Below are 21,324 nucleotides of genomic sequence, written 5' to 3' on the forward strand. Positions count from 1 at the left end.
CGAAAAACTCCTTCGTCTAGCGAGTTTTTCGTCTTCCGATTCCGAGGCGTTTGTCTTGCGGGGTACCACTGTAGTCTTTGTGGCTGCAAAAGCCTGAAAGCAGAAAGGCAGTGATGGGTGGTCATGGTGGGTGACTCAATGACCCAGAAAAATAATGAGCAAATAAGTTTTGAGCTTATGCAATTGCATTGTACGAAGTCAGACCATCCATTGATCTAGCTCAATGGCAGTGGCTTTCCAGGGTTTCAGACAGGAGTTTCTACCACCCTCACCTGGAGATGCTGGAAACTGAAGCTGGGACATTCTACCACTGGGCTGATGCCCTTCTCGGGCTGAGAAAGTCCAGCTATCTGTATCCCTTTGAACTGGAGATGTCAGGGATTGAACCTGGGACCTTTGGAATGCCAGGTACCTGGTCCCACCAATGGCTAGTTCCTCCCTTGCCACATATATGATGCAGCTACACCCATAGGAGAAAGACAGAAAAGCAACCAAGCTAACACACTCGCCAATGATCTCCCCTTTGGACAACTGTGGATGCCTCACAATTTTAAAAACTCCCCTTGCTTGTTAATTCCTCACTCCCTTTTGCTGGTCCAACTTGAGCTCCTTTGGTGATACTCTTTCTTTCTTTCTTTCTTTCTTTCTTTCTTTCTTTCTTTCTTTCTTTCTTCTCTCTCTTATGGACGGAATATAATTTCTTGCGTGAAGCTCTTGGGATAGGCCCTTTTTTCTAACTCTCTCCCTCCACTGCCAAAACAGGTCCTATATATAGTAGGCAAGCTAGGAGCAGAGTTCATCTCCTCCTTCCTTCCCCCTTGAATGCTCCAGCCAAGTGGGCAGTGGGCTCAGCCTCAAAGGTGGGGCTGCATTTGCTTTGCCCCTCCCCCTCCTGTCTTCCTGGGTGCTTTCCCGAGTTAAATAGGCCTAGAAGCACTAGGAAGCCGGAATCTGCGGACTGGCAGGATTGGATGCTACCGAGGCTTTTACAGCTCATCATTCCACAAAATGCTTATCCCAGCACTGAGCCAGGAGGGCTGCTGAACTGCACAAAGGAGTAGAACTGCTCCTCCTGGGCACATTGTTAATCCCCTCCAATGAGAGGCATCGATTGCAATGGCCTCTTTTCCTCCCCTGGGCCCAGCCGGTGGGACTGGAATGAAAGGTTGCAGGTTTTCTCCTCTCTTTTTTTCCAGGCACATTAAAGGAGAGAGATGCTGACAAAGTAAAAAAGAATTATGCAGCCACGGGATATTCATTGCTAAAAAGCTAAAATGCCAGCACATTCTATAGGCTTCATTATATTTTATAGGCCCATGTGACTCGATGCAAGGAAGCAGCATGGTGTACGGTCAGGGCGCAGCAAAGGGGAAATGTGAGAAGGAGGAAATTTCTCATACTAATGGCCCATTAACACCTCAATGCAAATGTTTGTGTGCCCCAAACTGGAGAGAATGGACCATTTTCATGGCTTGCAAGAATCAAACTGGTACATCTTCCTAATTGGTGACAGTAAAGCAAGCTCTGACCTGAGGGCTACAGTATTCTCAGTAAAGACAGCATCGCTATCTTGGATACTTTCTGCAACTGGCTTCATCACTCAAAAACCTTCCACCATCCCGGACCATTGTCCATGCAGACAAGGGCTGATGCAGACATCTGGAGGGCTACAGATGCTAAAGATATGGTGGGAACCAATCAATGAACACATGGAGCCCAGGCATTTTCATGCGATCGTCCGAAAGTCTCCAGGCTACAGCTCAGGAAACAGGTGATGTGCTCGCCAGGGTCTGAGGCTCCCTTTCGTGGTACTTCTTACTTCGCCAAACCTTTATTAGGCATTACAAGTATAGGCCATCATAAAATATCCATATATAAAATTTTAAATATGCAAAAATAAACAGCCATGTAAAATATATAATGACAAGGATTCTTCTAAATCGCTTTTGTGCCAACGACACATGGAATATGGCATTCAGGCCATAGTCAGATATTGTCTGATTGGATGTAGGAATGGTGAGAGGAACCAACTGGGAAAGCCCCAAGGGAAAAAGGCTCAGAGCCGGGGGATTGGTGGTGGGACGACAATGAGTGGTCAGAGGGAGAAGACTGGGGGGAGAAGGTGTCAGAAGCTGGAGAGGCAACAGGGCTCAATGAGTGGGGGTTGTCTGTGTCGGAGACAAGTCCAGAATCAGAGAGAGGCTGAAGCAGGAAGAGGGAGGCCAAGAGAGAGGTGACTGAGGCTGCTTCAAGGGGGCAAGACCTGCCAGAGATGAGCTGCTGTACTCATTAGGCCTGAAGCTCCTGTGCAGATTCTGTTTTTGCTTATAAATGGTTAACCCGTTTATAAACAAATACAGAATACTCCTATACTCCTATTGATACAGCATTGGCTGCATCAATAGGAGTATAGCATCTAGATCAAGGGAAGTAATAGTGCCACTGTATTCTGCTCTGGTCAGACCTCACCTGGAGTACTGTGTCCAGTTCTGGGCACCACAGTTCAAGAAGGACACTGACAAACTGGAACGTGTCCAGAGGAGGGCAACCAAAATGGTCAAAGGCCTGGAAACGATGCCTTATGGGGAATGGCTAAGGGAGCTTGGCATGTTTAGCCTGGAGAAGAGGAGGTTAAGGGGTGATATGATAGCCATGTTCAAATATATAAAAGGATGTCACATAGAGGAGGGAGAAAGGTTGTTTTCTGCTGCTCCAGAGAAGCGGACATGGAGCAATGGATCCAAACTACAAGAAAGAAGATTCCACCTAAACATTAGGAAGAACTTCCTGACAGTAAGAGCTGTTCGACAGTGGAATTTGCTGCCAAGGAGTGTGGTGGAGTCTCCTTCTTTGGAGGTCTTTAAGCAGAGGCTTGACAACCATATGTCAGGAGTGCTCTGATGGTGTTTCCTGCTTGGCAGGGGGTTGGACTCGATGGCCCTTGTGGTCTCTTCCAACTCTATGATTCTAACCCCAACTTGCTTGGTGTGGTTTGCCGCTGGCTTGGTCCTGTCAGATATCAGGATTCTGGAGCATTTCCAGCTAGATTCTTCTACTGTACAACTCCATGAGAGGCAGGTATCTCTGCTCTTCCAGCTTTCCACTCAAAACTCTGACGGCCAATACGTGGTGTGGATTTGGTTTAACATGCAGAGGATTCTGCATTTAGGGTCCCATTCAAACAGCAAGTTAATAGGCCTCACGTTTTGCAGAGACTGAGGAGGTCTGGGCTGTTTCTGTCAAACACTCACTAACTATAGGAACATGGGCTAGGTACTCCAGGGGCCATACACGTACATGCTCCTCAGCCACATATAATTTCCTGTCTATTAACAGCAGTTCTGCGCACTTCAATCCTACATCCAAGCCTTCTCCAGCCTAATGCCATCCAGATGTTTTCGACTATAGTTCCCATCAGCCTCAAACAGCATGGTCAATGGTAAGGGATGATGGACATTGTAGTGCAAAGCATCTTGTGGGCACTAGTCTGGGCAAGGCTGTTAGACCCCCATAGCTTCCCCCCAACCACTCCTCTATGTGTCAGTCCTTGATAGCCCACCCACCAAAAAGGCTGATTTCTGCAATTCAAACCCAAATCCTACCAGGTTGTACACAAAGTTGTACACAAAGTAATATTATGGGAAAGTTTCAGTTGTGCATAACTTATTTGATAATAATAACTTTTTATTTATACCCCACTCATCTGGTTGAGTTTTCCCAGCCACTCTGGGCGGCCCCCAACAGAATATTAAAAATACAATAAATAAAACATTAAAAACTTCCCTAAAGAGGGTTGCCTTCAACCCTTGTTGTGACCGTCGCAGCTGTTTTAGGAAAAAACAAATATTGTGGTTCTAACATGAAAATGAGAGGCATACTGGGGACCTGTCTGTCATGAAAAGAATCCTTTCCAATGAAAGAATCATTTCCTTAATAACAATTTCCTTAAAAACCAACTTAGACTGAGTTTCAGCATACATGAAAAACTTAAAACAAATCCTTATTTCCTGATTAATAGCCTTTGGACTATAATGTAACTTAAATAGAAAACTATCTTTAGAAAGATTTATTCCTCCAAAAGCATTTTATTTTAAAAATCCAATTTAAATTTTAAATAATCTGATTTAAATTTAAAAAATCCATTTTTTTTAAAAAAATCCGACCACCCTGGTATAAAAATTCAAAAAAACAACAACACATAATAACCAACAAAACAATACCCACCCACCCCTACCCCCAGTTTAAAAGACCATAGATTGTTTAATGAGCCAAAGGCCTGGGAGAAGAGAAATGTTTTCACCTGGTGCTTAAACTTATGTAATGAAGGCACCAGGCAAGCCTCCCTGGGGAAAGTATTCCACAAACAGAGCCACTGCAAAAAAATGCCCATTCTCAGGCTGCCACCCTCCGGACCTTTCATGCTTGCCAGACAACTGCCCCCTTTACCTTGTTGAAATGCTTCAGGTGCATGTAGCAGACACCCAAGTTGTGGCAGATCTCCTAGATGTGAGGGGAAAGGGGACATGTGTAAATCCACATGTGATACATGAGGGGATAGAACCTGCCATTATTGGTCTCAAGCTCACAAGTTGCAAAACCACAGGTTCAATGTGCTCAAAAAAACAGGAATGGAACAATCTATTGAAACATCTCATTTTCTCAGATTGGTAACAAATCATTTTCATTCAATAGAATATTAACAGTACTAAATGCCCCAGATCTGAGCTTGACAAATCTCTTCATTTACAAATAGCCAAATTCTGGCCCCATTCACACGTCACAGTAAACCATAGTTAATAGTTTACCATGAACATGCTGATCTGAGCAGCTTTGCTCATCCCCACTAGTTCATGGGAAGAACAAACCACAATCCCTACCATGGCATTATATCTGAACTGGGAATTATGATGGGTTTTTACTTCAAACAAAGCATGATTTTTTGCTTTCTAACTGACTGACTGGGTGGAACAAAACTACTATGATCTCCAATTTGGAAGAAGAAGAAGAAGAAGAAGAAGAAGAAGAAGAAGAAGAAGAAGAAGAAGAAGAATAGTAGTAGTAGTAGTAGTAGTAGTAGTAGTAGTAGTTTGGATTTGATATCCCGTTTTATCACTACCCTAAGGAGTCTCAAAGTGGCTAACATTCTCCTTTCCCTTCCTCCCCCACAACAAACACTCTGTGAGGTGAGTGAGGCTGAGAGACTTCAGAGAAGTGTGACTACCCCAAGGTCACCCAGCAGCTGCATGTGGAGGAGCGAGGACGCGAACCCGGTTCACCAGATTACGAGACTACCGCTCTTATCCACTACACCACACTGGCTATAATGCTAAGCCAAGAAACATGGTTTGTTGCTGTGGTGTGTTAATGGGAAGCAGCAAAGTGGCCCAGATCTGCATGTTCATTGTTCACAGTAAACCATAAACTATGGTTTATCATGATGTGTGGACGGGGCCACTGTAACTTACTTGGTCTTCCAAAATCAGAAAGAAAAGTTCAATGGATCTGAGTTGTTAGCTTCAGCCCATTATGACCAAAGATGCTATAGAAATACAATTAAACTGAAAACCCAGCAAAGACATAGCCAGACACATTTGTTAATCTTTCTTTTAACAACTATCATTGGAATTCTGCATATAAACCTGATGGATGAGCTTATGCAAGCAGAAAATAAATATCGGGCCCAATATACATTTACATCATGTAATAAGGAAGATAAATTTAGTTATAAGGCTTGTCACTGCGCCATTTCAATAACAGAGATGCTGTCAGGCTTCTGCAGAAGTCCAAGCCATCTTGAGCACAATTTGGGTACAAAGGCGTGATATGCATTTAACAAATAAATGAACACTAGATTCACCTGGGCAGAGTTCAATGTCTTTTGTGTGCCTGGCAAGGGCATTTTTTGTTTGCTCAAGCACTTTCCGAGTGTTTAGAGCCTCACATTTTAAGACCTCTGATTAAACATGCCTGGCACTGATATATTCTGGCTGCTTTATCCATGTTAATTGTACTTAGGCTTTTTGCTGCTTCTATATCTTTGTTAGCTACTCTGAGAGCTCTTGGCTGAAGAGCAGGGTAAGAAATGTGACAAATAAATGAATGGATATGCCTTGGCAGTGATCATTTTGGTGTCTGTTGTGGTAATCCAGCTTGGTACACAATGTTTCGCCTATGCTGATGCTCTGCTGTGGTGGACTCACCACCCAAGATGCAGCATTCGGTCCAAGAGCGAGTATCAAGCCATGTTTTGTTTTCCTGCTGAATATTAAAGCAGGAAGCCATCTGTGTGCACATCTGGCAGAGACACTAACCAGCGCTTCCTCTGTTTTGATCAACTATGTGGGAAGGTTGTATATTCCTTCCTGTATCATGGAATTTATGAAACAGGCTTATGTCTTCAATGCAACTAGACTCCCAATGGGACTAAGAGCTGATCCACACAGTCACTTTCCCCTATAAAGGAACAGCCATAGCCATCCTTGGTCATGTGACTGCACATGATCACAATGGGAAACATATCCAACTGAGCAGTTGTACAGTGGTACCTCGGGTTACATATGCTTCAGGTTACATACGCTTCAGGTTACAGACTCCGCTAACCCAGAAATAGTACCTCGGGTTATGAAATTTGCTTCAGGATGAGAACAGAAATCATGCAGTGGCGGCACAGCAGCAGCAGGAGGCCCCATTAGCTACAGTGGTGTTCCAGGTTAAGAACAGCCCTCCGGAACAAATTAAGTACTTAACCCGAGGTACCACTGTACATGCAATAGAGGCAGCAGCAATTCCTGCTATTGCAGGAGCACCTTCTCCACTTGCCACAGGAATCATTAAGGCTGTGTCTGTGTAGACCCAGATTCATATTAACACCTCTCCTCATAAGCTGCATTCTGAGGACAGGCTGGTGCTGCTGTCCTCGCACAGAAGAAAGTGCTGAACAAAACTGACCCATAGGTCAGCCATCGATCCACAAGTCTCAAATTCTACTCCATTCTATTTACAAGTAGCAAAGAAAACCTTGGGCATACCCAGTCCTTCTCGTTGTATTGGGCCGCATCGTTGTACACTTCAATGGCTGCTTTGTGTTTTCCCAAAAGAAACCTGCAAGAAAATGTCAGATCTTATTTTTCTTACCCTTTCCTCCCAAGGTATCACCGGACCATCAATTGTGTGTCAGTCAGAGGATCAAAGGGAGCTCTAGGGAAGCCTACTGTGCTGTAGAGTCAAACAGAAGAATCCAATACTATACTGGGGATTCATAGCATGTTGCAACGCCTGTTAAAAGGACTTTATTAGAAGGCTGGATATTCCCTATTTCTTGCTTTCCTAATGCATGGACAGATAATGTCATGTCACATGATATGGATCGTATCTGCCTACTTGGTGCTACCATCTGAGTTTCACAGCTGTTCTTTCTTTTTACAACTATTTTTCATAGAATCATAGAGTTGGAAGAGACCACAGGGGCCATCGAGTCCAACCCCCTGCCAAGCAGGAAACACCATCAGAGCACTCCTGACATATGGTTGTCAAGCCTCTGCTTAAAGACCTCCAAAGAAGGAGACTACACCACACTCCTTGGCAGCAAATTCCACTGTCGAACAGCTCTTGCTGTCAGGAAGTTCTTCCTAATGTTTAGGTGGAATCTTCTTTCTTGTAGTTTGGATCCATTGCTCCGTGTCCGCTTCTCTGGAGCAGCAGAAAACAACCTTTCTCCCTCCTCTATGTGACATCCTTTTATATATTTGAACATGGCTATCATATCACCCCTTAACCTCCTCTTCTCCAGGCTAAACATGCCCAGCTCCCTTAGCTGTTCCTCATAAGGCATCGTTTTAACTTTTAAAATGTTATCCACCCTAAAGCTTGGGGGACTGGAGAGGTTTTTAAAAATAGTGACTCCTCTCTCTTTTAAGTGTGCGCTGTGCTAATAGTGCCGGATCAGATAGACATCATTTTTCCTCCGGTGGTGATGCCCACTAGGTTAGACAGCTTTAGCAGACAAATTCATGGGGGTTAATTAGTTGACAGATAGTAGTAGGAATGGTGGCTGCATGGAAACTCAGAGTTCAAAGGCAGTATGTCACTGAATACCAGTTTCCGGGAGACAAATAATGGAGGCAGGCTGCTGCTTTCATGTCCTAGAGGTGTCCAGTTGGCCACTTGGAAATAAGATGCTGAATTAGATGGTCTGAATTGGTCTGGTCCAGCAGGGCTTTTATGTTTGTAAGTGTGTGGACAAGGGAGGGTGTATGATTAAGTAGTTCCCCTTTGCAAATATGAAGGCTAACGGGAGTAAAACAGCCTTTGGTAACCCCACTCCCTTTATGCAACACCCAAAATCTGAAGAATAAAATGGCACCTACAGCGATCGCGCCACCTGCTTGAGGTTGTCTGCACTCCGGGGCGTAAGAATAGCACAAGTTTGGAAAAGCTCAAGTGATTCGTGAATCTTCCCTTCCAAGCGAAATATCAAAGCTGGAAAACAACAATGGACAGCATGTTAATCGGGAGTCCTTTCGAGGAAGTAAGCTGCACCCTGGGCAATGCTGAAATGTATAGAAGTGCAGGAGGAGAACCGACCCCCACCAGCTTCCCAGCTAAAGCACACAGCAGGCTTTTGAAGAAGGTAGGTCACAGCGGAGCAGAGCTAGCAGCTGGTGGGTTCTGTATCTGGAAACCATGGTGCCATCTGCACCACTGTTCCTTTGTGGTAAGCGTAGCCCATGGGGCAGTTTAGCATTTCTCTGGCCCGCTTGTCCTAAAAGAGCCATAGGATCGCTTTTGTCTGTTATCACGGCACAAACTAGACACACCAGCAGTGGCATAATGTGTGTGGCCGCAGCAGACAAAGGCACTTTTGCAGTGGCAGCAAGGACCACAGTCGATGAAGAGTTCAAAGCTCCAATCCCCAATTCAACTTTCTGCCATGGATTTTAGCATCCGACACAGCAACAAGGAAACTATAGAAGCCGTCACATCTTTATCCTATAACGGTGAGTTCTGCCTTATGTCCCACACACGGACGGTTAAAAGGTAAAAACGGCAAATGATGCATTTCTACTAGCTCCAGTAGGTATGATCCCATATAGCCTGGACAGAAGAACTGTACATAAGTTGCTCTAAGCTGCTCAGGGGAGAAGAATGGCCTATGGGTAAGATAATAATAAATTCATAATAAGAGTGCAATAAGTGTTGAATGTTTGTATTGCTGATTTATTGTAATTTTTTGTATCGTATGCCGTGTGCCATTTGGTAGAAAATGTAGCTAATGAACGACTAAAATAAATACCACCAGTTCTCAGAATCCTGCAGTAATCTTCAGCTAAATGTGTACTGAATATCAACTTTCTTGGTAGTTTGAAAGTACCTTAAATATTTTAGGGCACACTTTAGAGAGAGAGAGATGTACAACTGTCCTCTTTTTCAGACTTCTAGTAATCATGTCACAGTAAACTGTAGCTAGCAGTTTGCCATGAACGTGTCTATCTGTGCTATTGTTCCCCTCCCACGTTGCACCGGGAGGTAACGAAGCACAGTTCCTGGCCTAATATTACATCAGAACCAGAAGTCGTGGTTTGTTTTACTCCAACAATCCACAGCTGGTAAGTAAGTAAGAAATCTTAGCTGCAGATTGTGGTTTGTTGGAAGTGAAAAGCTAAGTCAAGGATCATGGTTTGTCTCCTCCCAGTATAAGCAGATGAGCAAGGAAAAATTAAATAGGAGAGATTTTCTTGTGCACATGGTAAGCCACGCTTTTATGTTAATGTGACCTGTGTGTTTTGAGCTATGTTTATCAGATTTATCTCTCTTGTTGGTGTGGAAATAGAATATCATTCTGGGCTACATTTCATGTTCCCTCCCATCCCCCTAAGAGTGAGATATTAGGCAAATGTCCCATTTTTTATAGTTTTCTAGTAACGAGGATTATGTGGACTATGGAAGCACCCTCATATTTTTGGAACTCACTGAGGGAGTCAGTGAAATAATTTTATTTTCAGCCCTAAAGGGAGGTTGCTCTTGGAAAATGTGTCAGACAAGATAGAAGCATGTCAGCCATGGGAGGGTGCTTGTAGCTTACCTTGAACATAGACTGCATATTCACATATCCCACGGGTCTCTTGGAGTTGCTCTTTTATAAGAATCTGAACCACAAAGTAAAGAAGTTATGTTCCAGTAAAAAGATTTTCCTTTTTTGGATAAGGGGCAGAATGTTGTCAACTCTACCCTTTAATAAGTTAGCCTCAACATTAAGCCAGTATTTGTTAATGAAAGGTACCTAAAAGATCAGGGTGAGGAACCTGTGGCCAGCCAACCTTGTCAAGGGTCAAGGAAGATGAAATTTGTAGCCTAGCAGTATCTGGAGGGCCACAAATTCCCAGTCTCTCTGCTAGAGGGGGGAAATGCCTAGAATTTTCTCCTTTTTTCAGAGCAAGGAAATGCCTGTTGAAACCGCTACCTCTCGCGCTGGTAATTTGTCCTTCCTGGAAAAGAGCCTCCTGAAGTCAAATTATCCAAGAGCAGGAGCTTTTTGATGGCTTTGACATTGGCAAGGCTTTCAATTTCATTTAATGGCACTATAAAAAACCCTTTTGCATTAAAAAATGTTAACATTAAGGCAACGACCTCTGAATAGGTAACATTAGGACAAGTGAAACTCCTGCCACCCAAGTACTTGTGGAATAGATTGCTGTTATCCATCTATTGGAAAATTAAGTGCCTGCCTTGATGGTCCTTAGAAGTGCACACTCTCTTTGCACAGAACCAAGAGTAAATTATTTTTTCAAAAATAGCCAAAGGTTCCCAAAGATTCCTGTATTCACTACAAAGAGAAAACTGCACCTCTAGGAGCCAGTGTGACATAATGGTTAGAGCTGGGCGGTCCAAATTTTACCAAGTGGGCCACAAGCAGTGGAGGGCAGGAGGGGCACAGATTTCTGAGAGTCCCCACAACAGGCTCCCTCATCGGGCTGAGCTCCTGCCACCTTCCAGAGCCTCAGGAAGGCAAGCCGTGCCCAGACTGGGCCTCCTTCTCCTTGTGGCCAGAGAAGGGACACCCATGGGTGCCCCACCCCTGGGCTGGCTGAGAGGCCGAGGTGCCCAGCAAGAAGAGGATTTGCAGCAATTGGCAGCCACCACTGGGGGAGGGCATGGCCAGTGGTCAACAGCGGGTCATGCAAGAGCAGCCCTGAACTCTCCTAGAGCAGGTGCCAGCCAGTGTGCCCCCCACACCACCCAGCCTGGCCGGGAGATGGGCACCAAGCCAGAAAGACTAGGCCACCAGCAGCGACAGCAACACCAGCCATGTGCCTCCCAGGCTCCATTCTCTTGGGGTCCCGCTGCAGTGGATGGGGCCCCCACCACTCCAAACTCCAGAGTAAGCATGCATAGGATCACCAGCAGAGGCACGATGACAGTGAGGAAGGACCGAGTGGGGAGATCTAGGAGGCTGCGATTTATTCAAAAGGAGAAAACGGCTAGCTGCATTCATGACTCTGACAAGTTTTGGTAAAGGGATAGCAGTTCCTAAGGATGGAACATGTTAACATGCTGCCATGCTCTCATTAGATTGCAAGCAAGCAAACAACCAACAAAATGCAAAACAAAAATTCAGTTAATTCAGTTAACAGGAGGCTTTTGGGAACAGAAAGAATATTAACCCTTACTAGGATTGTTCCAGACCCGGGGTATGCAAACCCACTTCAAATCATGGTTTGGAAGCAATCTTGATTAGTGTGAACCATAGTTATCTCTGATTCGGGTTTAATAAGGAACTCTGGCAATAATAAACCAGAGAAGGGTAGAGGAAACTGCCAGGGAGATAGTGTCCATCATGGCCCCCAAGCCGGAGTTCTGGACGTCCATCGGCCTCCCGTACTCACGCAGATCCAACAGTTAGGGGCACAAAGCCTTTGGAAATTCCTGGCATCATTCCTAGGCTGGTGCACCCTCTTTATCAGCAGAAACGCAGCCGAAAGCTTGCATCACAGAAGAGCAGAAGAGCATAATTTACAGACTTTATTTAGCGTTTAACAGAACAAAAGAAAACACGTCCATTCTGTCAGCGTGTCTGAGCCGACTGCAAACGAAAGGAATATCAGAACAAAAACATCCTGTGATCAGGACATGCGCAGACTCTGTGACTCACAAAAGCCTGCTCCCTTTTAAGGTGGAACGGAAATATCCTAACATCCTCCCCCTTTCCGTGTAACCTGTTGTACCTGTGGTTCACCCAATTGCAACTTTTGTACATAAACCTTTAGTTGTTCTTTGTTAACAACCTTAGACAACAGATCAGCAGGAATTTCATTTCCTGCCATGTAGGACACCTGAATCAGTCCTTTCTGGATACACTCTCTTGCACGATGTAACTTAATCTGCAAGTACTTGGTTCTCTGCTTGCAACTCTCGGAGTTCAGCAAAGCCAAACACGATCTATTGTCTTGATACACTTGTATAGGACATTTCACAGACACCCTGATGTCCTTAAACAGTTGCATCAACCATTCACAATCCATGAGTGAAAATGACAGAGCATTGAGTTCTGCTTCACAGGAACTTAGGCTCACTGTCGTCTGCTTCTTGCACAACCAGTCAAACAGGCAGTGGTTGTACATGTAGCATACTCCAGAAGTGCTTGTACCATCTGTGGTGTCACTTCCAAAACTTGCATCTGCAAAGATTTCAAGACCTCCAGTCTTCTGACTGGTGAACCTCAGCCTGTAGTGCATAGTCCCTTTCAAATAGCGGGCTATGCCCTTCAGAGCTTTCCAATCCTGAACCGTAGGATTGTTAGCATGTCTGCTAAGCAGATTACAGCTTACAGCTATGTCAGGTCTTGAACATCTGGCAATGAAATTCAGCTTGCCTAGAATGCATCTGTACAGCGTTGTGTCTGAAAACGCTTCAGCAGTACTGTCTACCTGGTAACCTGTCACCATCGGTGTGTCTGCTGGGTTTGCATCAACCAAATTCAACCTGGTTAACACATCAGCAATTTTCTGTGTTTGGTGTACCAGAAAATTACCTGCTTGGTCCTTCTCCACCTGCAGAGAAAGATAGTTGGATACCTCACCAAGATCCTTCATGTCAAAGTGCTCCTTCAGTTGAGCTAGGGTGCTTTGATAAAAAGCCTGATTCTTCCAAAACATCAGAAGATCATCAACAAAACATAAACAATACAGTTTGTTTTGCCCCTCCTCCTTGACAAACACACATGGATCAGCTTTGCCCTGGTGAAAACCTAGAGAAAGCAATGTCTCAGTGAGTTTTGTGTTCCAACACCTGGCACTCTGCTTGAGACCATATAAGGATTTCCGCAGTTTACAGACCATACCCTTCTGTATCTCCATCCCATCAGGTGGAAGCATGAACAGCTGTTCATTCAAAATCCCGTACAAAAAAGCTGTATTAATGTCGTGGTGGGAAACATGCAGTTTCTCCTCCGCAGCGACCTTGAGCATCAGCCGAATGCTCTCATATTTGACTGTGGGTGAGTAGGTCTCGTGGTAATCCTGTCCTGGTACCTGTGAAAAACCTCTGGCAACCAATCTGGCTTTGTGTCTGACTACCTTGCCATTCTGGTCTGTCTTGGCCTTGAAGACCCATTTGCTGCCAACCAGTCTCATTCCTGGGACTACCGGTACCAGTTCCCAAGTTTGGTTCCTGTTCAAGGAATCAACTTCAGCCTTCATGGCATTAAGCCAAGGCTCAGCATCTTTAGAGGTCAACTCCTGAACCTCTTTGAAGCTTGAAGGTTCCCATACCTTCTCTGAGCTACTAAGAACAGCAGTTGCTGTCTTAGCAAACTCATCAGCATACCTCTTTGGAGGTCTGCCTTTGGTCGCCCTTTCAGATCTGCGTACTAGACGCAAGTCTTCTGGACTCATCTCCTCTTTCTTAGGAGAAAAGTGACCAATGGTGAACAGTGGTTCTTCCAGTTCATTGTCAGACGCATCAGATGGTCTGACTGAGGCTTTTGCGCTCTGGTAGTCTGCTGTGTCGTCACTGTCACTGACACCAGCAGCAGCAGCAGCGCCGCCCACTGAACTGGAATCCGAACTCTGATCATCATCATCATCATCATCATCCTCATCCTCATCATCAGCAGCAGCTTCCTCAGCTTTAGCTGCTTGCTCGACATCACCTTCTTCCTCCTCTGGGTAACTCTGGAAAATTCCCACATTTCCCCCCCACTTAGGATTGTACTCAACACTCCTTGTGAACTTAATGGACTTAGAGTCAGTCATCCATACCCTGTATGCACCTTTTTCGTACCCCATGAACAAACCATGTGCCCCACGCTTCCCAAGCTTGTTGGTTTGTTGTGTGCGTACCCACATGTCCGAACCAAAGATTCTCATGTGTTTGGTGTTGGGTTTCTTGCCAAACATCTTCTCATAGGGGGTACAACCAATGGGTGATGACAATCTGCGATTAAAGGAATAAACAAAATTCCCCAAAGCCTCCCCCCAAAACTTATCAGGGAGATTGGCATCATGCAACAAGGTTTTGATTCCTTGCAGCAATGTTTGATTTGCTCTCTCCGCAAGCCCATTCATCCATGGCGATCTGGGCGTTGACATGTCATGCTGGATTCCCTTCTCAGTCAGGAAAGCTTCAAACTGCTGAGAAGTAAACTCCCCGCCCCGATCAGTAAACAAACAAGAAATACGTTTACTGTGCACATTCTCCAACCAAGCACAGAATTCCTTAAACTTCGGAAACGCTTGCGATTTCTGTTCGAGCAAATACACATGAATGTACCTGGAAAAAGAATCAATCAGAATCATGAAGTACCTTGCTCCTCCTAAAGAGGGCGCTAGTGGACCAACCAGGTCCGCATGCACTAGCTGGTAGGGTTTGGAAGCCTGCCTGCTAGACTCCTTGCCCTTTGGAGCAACCTTCACCTTGTTCTCTGCACAAGATACACATTTCATGTGAAATTTACAGGGTTTGATGTTCAAACCCTCAACCACCTCTGGCATCTTGGCCAGTGCCTTCCAAGAGAGGTGACAAAATCTTCGATGCGCATCATGAATGCAACCTGCATGAAGAACTTTGTTAGTTTGTGCAACACAACAAGAATCAGCATTAGATACAACAACAGTGTCATCATAAGTTATATGGAACAAACCATCCATAAACTTTGCATGCAAATAGTCCTCTTTGCCTTTACTGATGACACAGACGCTCCTCTTGAAGGAAATCTGAAAACCACGCCCAGTAAGCTGCGGGACGCTCAACAAGTTGCTTGCAGCGCCTGGAACATATAGTACACCGCTGATGGTTGTGTGCAAACTTGCAAGTCTCACAGTCCCTTCTCCAGCAATTTGCAACATCCTTCCATCAGCCAGGTGGATCTCACCTTCCTGTGGCTTGAAGGAGATAAAGAGATGCCTGTCCTTGGAGATGTGGCGCGTGCAGCCTGAATCCACAACAAAGTCGCCTTTGGCTGTTGGAGCAGTCTTTACAGCAAGCAAACCCTTGTTTTGCACTGGTGTGGGCTTTTGCAGCTTGCCCCCCTGCTGCTCCTGGCCAGCAGACGTGCCTTTAGCCTTTGGTGAAGCTGTGCCAGCAAGCAAAACCTTGCTTTCCACTGGCGTGGGCTTTTGCAGCTTGCCCCCCTGCTTCTGGTCAGCAGACGTGCCTTTAGCCTTTGGTGAAGCTGTGCCAGTAAACAACGCTTTGTTTTTCCCTGGCGCGGGCTCTTCACCCTCCCTCTGCTCCTGGCCATCTGCAGACGTCTGTTTACCTTTGCCTTTCCGGCCTCTGCAAAGGCGATGGCCTTGGTTCTCACGAGAACCAGAGCTCTCAGCTGCCGACTCCTTGGCTCCCCCTGGAGGCTGGAATGCTGCCTGGGATGACGTGACGGTCAGCTCCCCCTGCAGCTTGCAACTGGTGCCCTCAGCATCCCTGCACTCATTCGCATTCTGGGAAACAGCTAGGACCTCCGATGCAGTCAAACTCTGGGCTGGGATTATTGGTTTGTGAGCTTTCAACAAAGCAGTCCACATTGCACGTGCAGTGGTGTTGCCAGCCAGCGTCTTAATTTCCTCAAGAGATACGGATAGGACTATTATGTCAATCGCTCTCGAATCAGCTGATCTCCATTTCTCTGTCAGAGGAACTGGGGGGGTTTCAGAAACAACATGCCACACCCCAAACTGACGCAGTAAACTCTCACACCATTTTGCCCAGGGTTCATAATTCTGCCCATCCAACTTAAGGGACTGAGCATCTCCAGAAGCTTGGAAAAACTCCATTTCAGCTTTTGGCAGTAGCCGTGAGTCTATTTTAACTTGAAAGACTCCTTATCTTGGCAGCCATTAATCACGAAGCCTTTTTGGCTCGGCTCCCAGGCCAATTAAGCCTTGCCGGAGAGGTAAACAGAAAAGCCAAAAGCCTCCCTCATTTCTTTCGCTTTTCCCACCGTACCTCTTAAACGCAGTCTGTTGCAGCTTTACTCTCCTGTAGGTGCCGTGAATCTGGGCCCATAACCTTGTTGTTGGGAAACTGCCAGGGAGATAGTGTCCATCATGGCCCCCAAGCCGGAGTTCTGGACGTCCATCGGCCTCCCGTACTCACGCAGATCCAACAGTTAGGGGCACAAAGCCTTTGGAAATTCCTGGCATCATTCCTAGGCTGGTGCACCCTCTTTATCAGCAGAAACGCAGCCGAAAGCTTGCATCACAGAAGAGCAGAAGAGCATAATTTACAGACTTTATTTAGCGTTTAACAGAACAAAAGAAAACACGTCCATTCTGTCAGCGTGTCTGAGCCGACTGCAAACGAAAGGAATATCAGAACAAAAACATCCTGTGATCAGGACATGCGCAGACTCTGTGACTCACAAAAGCCTGCTCCCTTTAAGGTGGAACGGAAATATCCTAACAGAGGAACCTGTACAAGGAGCCCTTGGTATATTCCCTATCTTTAAATCTTGTTTTGGAAGTGTTCCAAGAATAAACGAAGTCCTTCTCCAAAGCAAAAGCCTGGATACTTCTCTGAAGTTATCCTTAAAAGGCACTGATGGCAAAACTATAGCCCTACAGATGCTGGTTTGCAATTCTGATAATATCTGGTCATTGGCTGGGGCTGATGGAAAACGGAGCTCAGCAACATCTAGAGATCCACAGGTTCCCCACCTCTGATTTAAAGTGCAAAAAATTCAGGGTATATCATATTCCTACCTTACACGAATCATAGTCTTTGCGAATGTAGTACAAGTGGATCAGCCAATTCCTACTCTCCAGACTGCGCAGTTCTGGCACTGTGCAAAAAGGCAGCAAAACAAACATTTAGAGATCTAGTAGATGATGCCTTTTGAGACCCAGTTTTTGTACTTCACCCAGAGAGAAGCTGAACCTTGGACCAGACCTGCTACATGAGGTTCTTGGTTGTTCATGCTCCAATGAAGCAGAAAACAGCAGGAGGCAGCGACAAAGAAGTAAGCAGGGAAGGAAACATCATACTAAGCATTATTACTGTAGCAGAGCCATGAAAGGTGGGCACAAGAATAAAGGATGGCTGATCATTACTCATTCACTAAATATTTATATCCTATGTTTCCATCTCATTTCCTAGTGGTACAAGGCAGCTGACTATCACCTTGTGTTAAAAATAAAGGCAAGACCAGCAAGCAAGATCACCCTTAAATAAGCCACGAAACACTAAAAAACCCTGACAGGCCACCGGAAGAAAGACGTTTTCATTTGGTACTGGAAAAGAGCCTCATGGATCTTCCAGGACAGGGATTTACGCAACCTGGACGCTGCCACAAAGCAGCAACTGCACCTCTGACAGTAGGTGATGGAGCAAGATTTCTCTGGCTGATCTGAGTGGATAAGCAAGATCATATGGAATTGTACTTTAAATATACATACCGAAGTAAGAGCTTTAGAGGCAATAACCCAATGGAACCCAGAACTTGTTCTACTTGTGAGTAGACCGAGGGCAACTGCTTAGCTATTGCAAGATAGACTTTGGGACAGAGCCAGTATTGCAACTCTTATCCTCTCATTGCATAGTTACTGCAGAGAAATCAGTGTTTAAGCTCTAAAGAAGTACCGAGTCACAATGCAATCAATGGCAAGCATGGACACTGCTTTTCCTGATACTATTTAAAGTTTTCAGAACAAGCCGCTGTTCACATCAAATGGGCACGAGTTGCAGTTCATCAAATTCATTTCTGCATCTGAAATTATGGCAACCCAAAGGTAACCATAGCAACCAATAGGAAAATCCAATGCCTGCAAGCCAGTATCACGATGGAGAAGCATAGCAGGAAACAAAGACAAAAGACTGCCAGAGCAAGAGCGCCGAGTTGATGGTGAAGTAGGGAGTGAGAATTTGAGAGAAAGCACCTCAGAAGGGAATAGGTAAAGGTAAAGCGACCCCTGACCGTTAGGTCCAGTCATGAACGACTCTGGAGTTGAGGCGCTCATCTCACTTTACTGGCCGAGGGAGCCGGCACACAGCTACCGGGTCATGTGGCCAGCATGACTAAGCCGCTTCTGGCGAACCAGAGCAGCGCACGGAAACGCCATTTATCTTCCCGCTGGAGTGATACCTATTTATCTACTTGCACTTCATGCTTTCGAACTGCTAGGTTGGCAGGAGCAGGGACCAAGCAATGGGAGCTCACCCCGTTGCGGGGATTCAAACCGCCAACCCTCTGATCGGCAAGCCCTAGGCTCTGTGGTTTAACCCACAGCACCACCCACGTCCCGCCTTCTAATAATAAGAGCAAAGCCCTCTTTAAGTTTGCCCAACTCAGACTTAGGCTTGTATCCTGTCTCTAGCATGCCCTCTCTTCAAGGTAAAGAGACTTTGGTTTGGGGAGATGGGAATCTTCATGGAAGACTGAATCAATTTTTCTTTTTAGTGTTCCAACTGAACTGAAAAACACACCTTTCGTCAAGTGTTTGATTGAAACACATAAATAGCTCGCTTTATTTTTAAAGCAGATAGGAGGGGCAAGTGCCCTTCTTTTGGTGAAGCGCTACAGGCAGCCTATGACATAGCATACTTACAGTCAGCCAGATATGTCAGCAGACATTTTTAATAACTTCACCACAGGGAGGGGACACCAGTGGAAGCCATGTGCAGTTACTGTGACATAAGCTACCTGAAGGGGAGTCAGTGCCAAAGCACCATCTCTCTGGACCCAAACTTGTTACCAGGCCCCCCTGATCCCTCTCTAGTTTTGAAATCCTAGAAGATAGGCGTCCTTTAAATTATTCAGGTTCCTTTTGCTTAAGCTCACAGCATTTCTGGCTATCTGATTTGGATTTATAGCCCGGCATGCCAAGTGTGACATGTATGTACATTTGTTATATGAGTGCACTAGCTTTTTAGACATTGTTCCCTATCCCTGGGGTTCAGTGCCTGATCTTCTCTGCCCACTGGAAACTACGGCCTCACTCATTTGCTCACATCTGATCTAGGGCCTGTAAATCACATCAGCAGAGTTGGCTCCAGCTGTCCCGGAGAGCTCATTGTTCCTGGTTATGCTGGTGCTTGTCCTGTCCTCCTGTTGCCACACCCTTTTAGCTCTTCCTGCTTGTGCATGGAAAATACCTGCAGGAACTCCAGGACTTCTAATGATTGAGAGAGGATGTTGCACAGGCAGGTACACTTCTTTCCAGTTAAGAAATTACAAGTCCTACACTTTCCCATACAACAACACATTCTCTCTCTGAAGGTCCTAGCCGCCAGATCATTGGTCAGAGTTTTGCTTTTTCTGTTCTAACACTGTTTCCAGTTGGCTCCAGTAAACCGAACAGGATCTGAGCATGCTGTATGTAGTTCCTAGGAAATAAGTCTGTATAAACAGCCTCAAGAATGACAAAATAATCCCCCCTCCTGTCATAATAGGCTTGCCGCTCTGCTGCCTCACATCCTGAACTTCAGTGACACATACCTGTTTCTGTCTTCCCCTCCCCCCCAATTCCTGGGCCGTGAGAAAATTCAAATTCACGCATGCATTGGATTACGTCAGGGATTGTTCTAAGCACAAAGTATTAACAACTAGCAGGAGTGCCTGGCACTGCCCAAGAATTAAAAGAAACCAAAACATATTATGGTTTTTAAAGGTAGTGTAATTTTTGAGTTTCAACCTGCCATGCCAAGAATAAGTGAGGTCATGCCAAAGTCATGTTTTTGTCCACCATTTTGATTCAAAATAATGTCTGGTATCCAAACAATGGCAAAGACTGCCAGTCTGCCACCCCCATCTCGGGAACCTTTGTGCCAAGTTTGGCAGCGATATCTCAGGAGGTGGTCAAACCTATACCAAAGAAGCAGGCAGGGTCATGCCAAAGTCACATTTTGGTCTGCCATCTTGATTCAAAATGGTGGCTGGTGTCCCAGCATCAAGAAGAACTGCTGCTCCCACCTTGGCCACCCTCCTGCTGAATTTGGCAATGATATCTCAAGAAGCATCCAAAGCTATAGAGAACAGATAGACAAGCAGACAAACTACTTTCTAAAACAAATAGTAGGTAACACTCAAAATGTCCAATTTTTAATAACAGTAATGTTTGCTTTCCCATTTCTGCTACCAGGGAAGGCAGTTCCAGATGTGGGGTTTGGTATTTGTGGGGCTTTATTTGTTTTGCCTCGTTTACTGCCAACCTGTGGGGAATAAATCTGTGACTGTTTCCATTTTTTGCAGCTTTAGAATTATCCAGGCCAGGGGATTTATAATTCCTCTTTAAAAGAAGCAAGGGAAACAGCGGTAACAAGGGCCTAAAGAAACAATGGCAACAGAAGAGCAAGGAGTAAGGATTCTGGCACAAAATGAAAGGCAGTACGCTAGCATGAATAAGTCTTACATCCAGTCGGCTGCCATCGCTTCCCTTTAGCAAGGATCAGAGAGGAGGATTAAAACGTATGCATGAGCCCTAGGAGACCTTCTAACATTTCTCTTTACAGGCCAGTGGTTTAAAATCCCTTAGCCACGAGGTGTAAGATGTCTTTTACAAGAGATTCTGTTTTCACCTAGGATTCCAGAGATGTGATCACACCCGCAACAGGAGAAGTGAAGGGTTTGCTTAAAGATGTTAAACAAAAGAATAGTGGCCGGCATGATCCCAAAGGCTGAGAATAATCACAGATGAAGCATGACAAACTCATCTAACCACAAAGGTGTCTTACTACACTGCGCACACAGACTCAAAAGCACATGCAGGTGATAAGCCCATCTCCTGGCACACACACACACAACAGAAAGCTTTGAAATCTCTCTACTCCCCAAGACACAGCTGTTGTCTCATTGCTTAGTGCTTCTTTTCCCTTTGCTCACTTTTGCAAACAGCCACT

The 21,324-nt window shown here is 45.3% G+C and overlaps 1 protein-coding gene across 1 annotated transcript in view; it reads right to left on the reverse strand.

The window, feature by feature from the left end:
• BBS4 (Bardet-Biedl syndrome 4) overlaps window positions 1-21,324 on the reverse strand; it is a 47,450-nt gene that overhangs the window by 12,134 nt on the left and 13,992 nt on the right. Inside the window, exons 3-7 of the mRNA XM_083475843.1 lie at window positions 17,193-17,272; window positions 10,082-10,145; window positions 8,367-8,478; window positions 7,029-7,101; window positions 4,447-4,500 (exon numbers count right to left, since the gene is read on the reverse strand). Of these exons, the coding sequence (XP_083331969.1) occupies window positions 4,447-4,500; window positions 7,029-7,101; window positions 8,367-8,478; window positions 10,082-10,145; window positions 17,193-17,272 (383 nt within the window). The remainder of the gene's footprint in view (window positions 1-4,446; window positions 4,501-7,028; window positions 7,102-8,366; window positions 8,479-10,081; window positions 10,146-17,192; window positions 17,273-21,324) is intronic.

Source organism: Podarcis liolepis, assembly GCF_965112155.1.
Source record: "Podarcis liolepis genome assembly, chromosome: 14".
In the NCBI taxonomy this organism is placed as follows: Eukaryota; Metazoa; Chordata; class Lepidosauria; order Squamata; family Lacertidae; genus Podarcis; species Podarcis liolepis.